The sequence below is a fragment of the Fukomys damarensis genome, unplaced genomic scaffold (genome assembly GCF_012274545.1).
Source record: "Fukomys damarensis isolate Sample0158 unplaced genomic scaffold, DMR_v1.0_HiC HiC_scaffold_30, whole genome shotgun sequence".
In the NCBI taxonomy this organism is placed as follows: domain Eukaryota; kingdom Metazoa; phylum Chordata; class Mammalia; order Rodentia; family Bathyergidae; genus Fukomys; species Fukomys damarensis.
In genome coordinates, this window is record NW_022900942.1 from 58,678,077 (window position 1) to 58,687,594 (window position 9,518).

Genomic DNA, 9,518 nt, shown 5'->3' on the forward strand with positions numbered 1-9,518 from the left:
TTTAAAATTTTTTTCATCTGTCAAATTCTTAGTTCCTTCTTTTTTGGGTAGTGATGATAAACTCATGAGACTTTCAAAGTACTCCTTAAAGCATAAAATCATCCTTGCAAAATTAAGAAAGGTATCAAAACAGCAGGAAAATTTGTGACCCTACTAGGCCAAAGACCACAATCAGCAGTTTCTATCTCTTTTTCCTTTCCCCAAATGCGGGAAAATGTAACCGTTGACAGATATTCTTTAGTTTTCACTGACTTCTAAAATTCAGGTCTGCCTTTATAAGTGAAAAGCATAGACAAAGATGAAATGGATTCTTGCCACAAACCATTTTAAGCAAAGAAACAATGAGATAGAAAATCCATATAAACTTCAAAAGAAAATTCTTGGGAAATATGGAAAGTCTCCTCTTTTATCTTGTAAGTATTCAACACCTGTGAGGCATTTGTTCTGTCATGTAGATCAGCCCTGAAACAGGTTTGTGTGTCAGTGCATGTGTGCTTAAATTTTAACATTTGCTATTCATCAAGTCAATTAGGCATCTACAATTAGAACCCCTATAAAGTGTGCTTTAATCCTGCTCCACACCCTTCGGAAGGAATGAGGCTATACAACAATGCAGCTCCTGTATGAACAGGTAGCCTGTTCAGCAAAGTATTTGGGATTGTAACGCCGGCAACTTGAGACAACTATTGAGGAAACAGTACACAAAAGACCAAGGACTGTACTGCAATTAATGCTACACCTACTCATATATGAATTCTGGAGAAAATAAATCAAGGGCTCATATATGTAGCTGTAATACACCAAACGAGTTTACATGAGAATTCAGAAATGAACAAAGAATTCAATTTGTTATTCACAAAAATCATGTTATTTCATAAGTTCTCTACTCAGAACCAACCAGATAAAATGCACAGACTGTCAGTTTAAAGTAAGTTAGTCACGGTTCTGAACTGTAAAACTAATGCATGTGTTGACCCTTTGCATCTAAGCAGTAGCGCCGACCCTCTGATTTTGAAATGGTGTTGCTACATCACTGAATTGCTCAAACTGGGCTTGAACTCACAATCTTCCTGCCCCTGCCTCCCAGAGTGTTGAGAGTATAGATTTGTGTCCCCATCTGGGGCTCAATATCACCATTCTCAACAAATAGTAGCTTTATGCATAGTTCAAGTAGTTTAACTCCTACCAAAAAATACTACTATTTCTGTAGCTGCCTAACAAATTATTTCAATTCCAAAGTAAGAACTCTTATCTATATGAAATCAGCAATATTTAAATTGTGCCTTGCTTGGAAATGTGGCTGAGTGGTGGACTACTTACCTAACACGTGAGGTCTTGGCTTCAACTGCCAGTGCCCAGAGGATGGGAAACAGTCTGTCAAGGTGTATTTACTTTGCTTAATATTTACCTCAAAATAAGTAAATTGCTTTTCCTGGAGTTTATTTTCAGTTGTGAATGTGAACAAAAAAAACAACAGATATGAATTACTAAGAATATTCTTAACAGTGGACAGAATGCTGATGTCCTGGACCAAAATTACATACAATGCCTTTCACTGTTAATTTGTGAGTCTTAACTGGTCTCATTTAAAAATTTTTGACTGAAACAATTGAGAAAATAAATGTAGTAGTCCAAAATTGAATGAAGAAACATTTATCCTATCAAGCTGGGGATATAGCTCAGTGGTAGGGTACTAGTTTAGTGTACAGAAGGCTCTGGGTTCTATTGGTAGCAGCACATACACATTATCATAGCACTGTATATACACTTTCACATTTCTTCAAAGGGGTTCCACTCCTATCCCCCAAATCTGCCTATCTTTCTATGAAACTATTACCATATTTAACAGATACAGAAGCTGTATTAGTTGAGATGCTAGTGGCATAGTCTGGCATAGACAAGAAACTATTTACTAAAATTGTGAAAAATAAATATTCTAAATTCCAATATCTGTACTGTTATAATAAATCCCATTCTTCAAGAATTTAAAAAGGCAAAAAACAATTCAAATATACTTAACACTTAAAATTTAAAGAATTTTAATTTCAAAACATAAAGACTGCATATTATTAGTACCAATTTGTTAGTTCTGGTACTTCCAGCATTTGTCATCAGACAAATTTAAGACACCAGAATGAACAATCATGAAAAGATACAATTATCCTAAAAATAGAAGACAGAAAAATGGTCACATATATCCCCAGCATTTTTCCCCCCAAAATGATTTGGTTTCCATCCTGCTGTTCTTCAACAGAAGCTGGGAGACTTTGTTTATTCTCTCCTAGTTTTAAAAGAAACACATTTACCTTACGGCATTGTAATCAGTGTACATATTGTGCTATGTTTGGCATATTTGGTATCATTTTATTATGTCTTGGTCAAATGAGGTAAACTCTCTCCTAAACTCTACACATAGCAGATGTATGTAAGTTCTTAAGTGTAGATTTTATTAATCTAGTATCTCAAGTACTAGCATTCATAATATTTCTCCTTTTTACTAATATGAGGCTTTGAAAGTAATGAGTCAATTTTGATTCCTATAGATACTTCAAAACCTGCAATGTCCAGACAAGTCCATGTTTGATGTCTTGCAAATAGCCTATTATACTGGTTTTTCCAAGTGGATTCCCTACCTTCTTAAAAAAAAAAAAATCACTCCAAGGCATATCTTTGATGTTATCAGTCAGAGGATCTAACTTTAAATGGAACTCTATGGAACACAGACAGAAGACTAATGTTTAAAACTCCTCACATTATGTAAATTTGCAGTGACTTAAAACCAAAATGGTTTAAAATGACATATTAATTTTTATTATTCATTTAATAGTTTCAGAATCTGTGAACAATTTGGAATTGGGCAAAGTTGTTTGTACCCTCTTATCATCTTAAACATATATCCAATACCTACAATTCATAAAAAACATAGATAGTAACCATATATACCAACAACATATTCCACCTTTCTACTTTTTTAGAGTATGTTAACTTTCCTCAGAGCAGGATGACTATTGGAGTGTAACCACAAGGAGCACACAATGTAAAAAAAAAAAATTATCTACTATGTAATACTTGTTAGATTCCATAATCGGATTAATATGGCATACTGTTCTTATTAAAGAGCATACTGGCTAGGTACAGTGATCACATTACCTGTCTGTAATCCCAGCTCCTCAGAGGCTAAGGCAAGAGGACTACAAATTCAATAGCACCTTGGACAATTAACAAGATCCTCCTAATTCACAATAAAATTTTTAAAAACAGGGTTGGAGGTGTGCCTGGGTTAAAGTTCAATGGCAGAGCATTTGCTTGGCATGCACAAGGCCTTGGCTTCAATCCCCTATTTTAAAAACAACAAACAGGCTTAGGGATGCAGCTCAGTGCTGAAGCACTTTCCCAGCAGGCATGAGGCCCTGGGTTCAATCCCCAGCATGGGGTAGGACAGAAGAGGGCAATTAAAAAAAAAACAACAACAAACATTTATACACACACACACACACACACACACACACGTATATATAAATGGCACAGTTAGCACAGAAAGTAATTACTTGAAGGATAAAGAATTTAACATTATAAATATATATATATAAACATATAGTTTATTTTCTTGCCACTTCATAAAATATAGAAGTTTCTTGTTAAAAACTAAAAATTAGAACTTTACAAAGTATCTGAGACAATTAACTTGCAAGGAGAAAAGACTGATGCTGGCACAGTTTTGGAGGCTCTGGTCCAAAGTCAAATGTACCCATTGCTCTGCACCACTGGTGCACAAGTCAGGAATGGCAAATAATACATGGCAGAGCAAACTGCTTAACTCATGGCCAGGAAGAAAAAGAAGGGGTTGGAGTCCCACAATCCACTTTGAGACCAACCCCTCAATGACCCAAAGATCTGCAACTATAGCCTATCTCCAAAGGTTCCACCACTTCCCAAGAGCAGTACCCAAGGACTAACCGCTTTATCTGTGGACTTTTGGGGTACAGTTATGGACAACCACAGCAAGATATGTATAAAAGTTCTAAAGTGACAGTTACGTATAACATGAGAAAGTCAGAAGTTTAAATAATAGCAAAATAAGATATAAATCAGTATGTACAATGACCACAATATAGCAACCTACGTGCAGTTCTTTTAATATTCAGAAAGAAGGAACTGGGAGTGTAGTTCAGTAATGGAATGCTTGCCTAGTTATATGCAAGGTCTTGGGTTCCATCCCCAGCAGTGAGGAAAAAAAAAGTCATTTTTTTGTAGAGTAGTGACTTAGCGTGCTTTTCCTAACTTTATAGAATATTATCTAAAAATTACATTACAGTATATGTTTCAGGGTCTTGGGTACAAAATTTGAAATTTTCATATATTATGAGTTTTTACAAACTGAAGTTCAAGAAAATATTCTATGGATCTTGCTACAAACTGTAATTCATTTAGATAGAGATTTTTTACTATGTGCCAAGCACTTTTACCCAGAGAGCTATAATGATGTGTAAGATAAGGAATATGCATAATAAAGATCTTAAAACCAGTTAGCACAGAAAGTAATTACTTGAAGGATAAAGAATTTAACATTATGCTTAATGATGACAATGCTATAGCTCTATAATAAAGGTTTAATGAAAACTGAAGTACATCTATCCTATTTAAATTATTACAAACTTGTATTTGTTTCATTTCTAGATCACAAAAATATTTTCATAGTAAATAGAAGTAAGTCTCTTTATCATCTTATCATCTTAAACTTGAAGCCGTTCTTTTTCAGTAAACCTACATACTAGAGTCACAGAATTAAAATCAAAAGGAAGATGCTCACACTCATTAATAAAAGTTGGGGAACTATTTCTTTCCATTTCTAAAAAAGTACATGTAGCTTATTGAATTGTTATCAAGAAACACAATCTTTACTTTTTCTTTGTGTAAATTTTCCTTTAAAAAAATTAAATAAAAAATACATTCATACTTTGGAAAACTTTGGAATAAACACCCAAAAATAATTAAAAAGGAGTTACTTATTTGTGTTGAGGGGGTATTTTTTACTGTTTACTTTTTACTTTATCAAACTGTTTATAATTTATTCCTTGAATAAAATTAGGCTCTATCTCCAAATTTTTGCCTATGATGTTCTATCTACTCTGAAAATTCTTTCCTCTTCCCCATCTTTATTTGCCTAGCTAATTAGACTTACCCAACTGTAAATCTGGTCTGATAGTAAATCACAGACATATCTACACTTCTGGTTCTTTAAGTTCCCGGATAATATGGTATTCTGCATTAAAAAATCTAGATTAAAGTACTCGCTTAGGCAGCACATATACTAAAATTGGAATGATATAGAGAAAATTCTAGATTAAAAATCCCCAGTGGGGTAATGTGGTAAATTGCCTGTAGTCCCAGCACTTGGGAGGCTGAGATAGGAGGATCATGACCTGGAGGCTACCCTGGGCTACATAGCCTTAGTTTCTTTAAAAAACCAAACTTAAAACCAAACAAAACAAAAATCCTTAAACGTAGGGCTTCTATGTGATTCATTCTTATTTACAAGGTCTGGCATACTTTATTTATTTATTTATTGGTACCAGGGATTGAACTTGGGCCCTTGCGAGGTAGGAGGCGGAATCACTGAGCCAAATCCCCAGCCCAGGTCTGGCACACTTTAAGTACCCAACATATATTTCTTGAAAAAGTGTCTCAAAATACACCATGACATGCAAGATTACTTTTGTGGTTCATATTTCAGAATCCATTAATTAACAATGAAGCTATTGTAATAAAGTTCTTCCAAGAACTAAATTTATCATGATAAAATTCCAATACAGCTCTACATATACTGCACCTTAGATTCAGGTGGATGTTGTAATGGTACCCCACTGTAATGCTAAAGCTATATAGCACTACAGTGTAAACCATGGGTGTGATCAAGAAACAACTGCAAAATAAAGCATTATCCCTACACAGAAAAAGTATACTAAACACTAAAGTTCCAGAATTAAAGTATATTGAAACTTAGTATCAAACCTTGGGCTTAACTTTAATAGAAAGTTCCTATAAAGGAGCAAAGTACATTTTAACACAAATAATACTTACATACTCATTCCGACCACAATTAATCTTCTGTACACTCAGTACTTCTAAACCTTTTTAGCTCTCATTTCACTGTACTGTAATTATGTTTCCATAGCTGTCTCTACTAGACTGCAACATCTTTGAAAGTAAACTGCCATTCACTTTACACCTGAGTGCTTAGCAGCAGATTCCCAAAGGTTTGACAAATGATTTAAATGGCATTTTTATACCTATAAACAATCTTGAAAATAATTTTACAACAGAAAATTAAGTTTTGAGGTTATGTGATTTGGCTGCAATCACAGAGCGTGTAGACAAATGTTAGCATTTGAATCCTGTCTTCAGTCAATAAATTCTACTTTTCACCACCTCATTACAGTAAGTCCCTGACTTACGAACATTTAAGGTGTGAACTTTCATAGTTATGAATGGGCAAATAGATCTCTCTCTACAAACATTCATAGATGAGAAGGTAACTCACATCTGCTGGACACTGTCACAGTTGTACTTTCATGCACTTACTGTACAGAGCAATAGTGTATAGTAGTACAGTACACTCGGGGATTTAATTTTTGTGTGTGTTTAGTTCGTTTTACATTGTGTATTTGTGTCAAAGGTGTATTAAGATTTACTATGTTGCACTTATGAATGTATCCTACTTAGGAATGTTCTCCCAGAATGAAACCTGTTTGTAAACTGGGGACTTATTGTTTATGTTACCTCAAATAATTTTAAGTTGTAAGAACCATGTCCTGTATATATGCACAGTTAGAAAGTAAAAATTCACCCATAAAAATTAATCACAAAATGTTACAATAGTAAATGCCCCTTTAAGATCAAATATTTATCCAGGCACGATGGCACACATCTGTAATTACACTTTTTGTAAGGCTGGAAGATCAAGGGTTCAAGGCCAGTCTGGGCAATTTTGAGACCCTTTCTCAAAATTTAAAAAGAAAAAAAGGAGTGGAAATATAGCTCAATGGTAGCATCCCCAAAGTTCAATTTCCAGTAGCATCACAAAAACATTCTTAAAGGGAGATATTTGAACCTAAAGTTATTCCTTCCTTCTACAAATACATAAAAAAGTCAAAGTTAATTAATACTATTATAGTCTAAACAAAACAGTGCTTGCTTTAAGAAGTGTTTACCTTGCACTTCTTTATCATGATACTCTTTCAGCTTGGTCCAAAGTTCCTTAAAATCATTAGATATATCTGCAGAACTAGGGCTTCCACAGCCACTTCCAGAGACGTTCATCTTCTTTAATAGGCTCCACACTTTTATTTGCTTAATGTTTTCAGAGCTTTTCTGTTACATTATATAAATGTGAAGTTGTTTTTGGATGGCTGAAATACCTGAAATGACAGATTGCAATACTAATAAATTTTCAGTTATGTAATTTAAAGTGAGGATGAAACATAGCCCTGCTGTTTCCAAGTTGGATTTACCCACAATCAATCATTTTGAGAATTTGGAAGGGGTTGGGGAGTGAAGAAAGAGGAACATAATGATGAGAAAAGTTCTGATTTCAGTTATTTGGCCATAAGGCAAAATTTTCTCTTATTCCATCTAAAAAGAGTTAATTGACTAAAGTATGTTAAACCGAAAGCAGTCTTACATTGAAAAGTTTGTAATCATTAACAATCAATATTGATTTATCCTCAAGAGGAGGGGGTAATGAGAGGAGGGAAAGGGGAAATACACAAAAAGAATTAATACATGTAAATGTACATGTACCTATTCCCCATGTTGAATGCAATCATGTACAAATAAAAAAAATTCACTGCTTTTTAAGCAGTGAATCGGGGTACCACACTACACTAAATCAGAAACTGGAAAACATTCTGAAATATTCCTTAACAAGCATGCACAAACATCTATATATGTACAAACAGTACAGAAATGCAAGACAGATGATTAACATATTAACACAAGGACCTGTATATCTTTGAGAACAGAAAGCAGTAAGACACAAGACACAGCAAAGATCAATACAAATACAAGGTGATTCAAGTAAAGCTACTTTGTATCTCTTTCAGAATATAGGTGAGTAATTTATTTACATTTATTACTTATATAAACCCTAAAAAAGAGGCAATAGGCTATAAAGAAATTCAAGTGGCATGCCTGTAATCCTAGCACTCTGGGAGGTGAAGGAAGATCTTGTCTCAAAATTTAAAAAGGGCTTAGGGTGTAACTCACTCTGAAGACCCTATATTCAATCCCCAGTACAAAAAAAAAAAAAAAAATTCAAGTGGAGCAATGGTTTTAATGTGTTCTTAAACTGAAACCATTATCATTTTTAAAAAAGTAAAATGACTAGCAAGTTTGCTAAATTCACATCTAGCTCTTTAGCCAGTCCCATACTACCCAAACTGATTCAAGTGTCTCTGACAAACCATTTATTGAGGTATATGAAGGATCTAAAATAATAAAATTTCTAAAGGGAGCAACAATATGTGTGAAATCACTTGGGAATCTGTAAGCTAATTAAAAAATAAATATGTATTTTATTACGTTTTTCAGAAATTGCATTTAAGACTTAAAAATAATCAGCAAAAACTGAACATCTACTGGACTGCAGACATGGAGTTATTGTTAATTCTGGGTGGCACCATAATGATGTGATCAGTTTTCTTGTTAAGCCTTATGTAGGACTGGGGATGTAGTTTGGTAGTAAGATGCTTGCCCAGCGCGCGCACAGGTCCTGGGCTCAAACCTTAGCAATACCCACATCCACACATGCTCATGCACAGAAGAAAAAGCCTTATGTGTTAAAGGATCTATACTGAAGTATCTACTGGTAAACCAACATATTTTCTAGGATTAGCCTGAAAATACTCCAGCTAAAACAAACAAACAAACAAAAAACTGGATGCTGCGGAAGAAGATGAAACAAGAAACAGCGAACTTTAACAATCTTCGAGCTGAGCGCTAGATGGGTACATGACACGGTTCATAATTTTAGTCTCTTGTGTACATTCACTTCTATATTAACATTAGTAAAAGTGTAATTAGACATACTACATTAATTGTTTCATTTCAAAAGAAACCTGTATTCTACTTAACCGTAAAAGAAATTCATGAGCCCACATTATTGTCAAAAAAATCATTTGAATGTATAAGAACATAAGAACTATACTATTTTAAGGGTCGGGGATTTAGCTCAGCAGCACCGCACCTGCCTTTGCAAGCACAAGGTCCTGGGTTCGATCCCTGATACGGCACATAAAAACAAAAACAAAAAACAAGCTATTTTATATTACTTTACTTCTCAGAACGCTATAAAACAGCTACAATTACTAATTCAATTTTATTATTTTGAGTCGAGGGAATAGGTGTCACAGATTAAGTGACCAAGGTCACAGCCAAGATTCAAGTCGTGGGTCCAAAATTTTTTTGTGTAGTAAAATAGATAAGCTACTAAGTAAATAACTTTTACATAGTAATGACTT

General features: G+C 34.2%; 1 protein-coding gene across 4 annotated transcripts in view; it reads right to left on the reverse strand.

Annotated features, from left to right (window-relative positions):
- The window catches only part of Rbbp8 (RB binding protein 8, endonuclease), an 88,956-nt gene that overhangs the window by 78,683 nt on the left and 755 nt on the right, over positions 1 to 9,518 (reverse strand). For 3 of the 4 annotated variants that reach the window (XM_010638713.2, XM_010638712.2, XM_033757597.1), the window contains exon 2: positions 7,212 to 7,418. In XM_010638713.2, coding sequence (XP_010637015.1) covers positions 7,212 to 7,320 — 109 coding nt within the window. In that variant the 5' untranslated portion in view covers positions 7,321 to 7,418. Of the gene's footprint in view, positions 1 to 1,320; positions 1,433 to 7,211; positions 7,419 to 9,518 lie in introns of those variants that run through there. The other variant, XM_010638711.3, reaches the window with a different exon arrangement.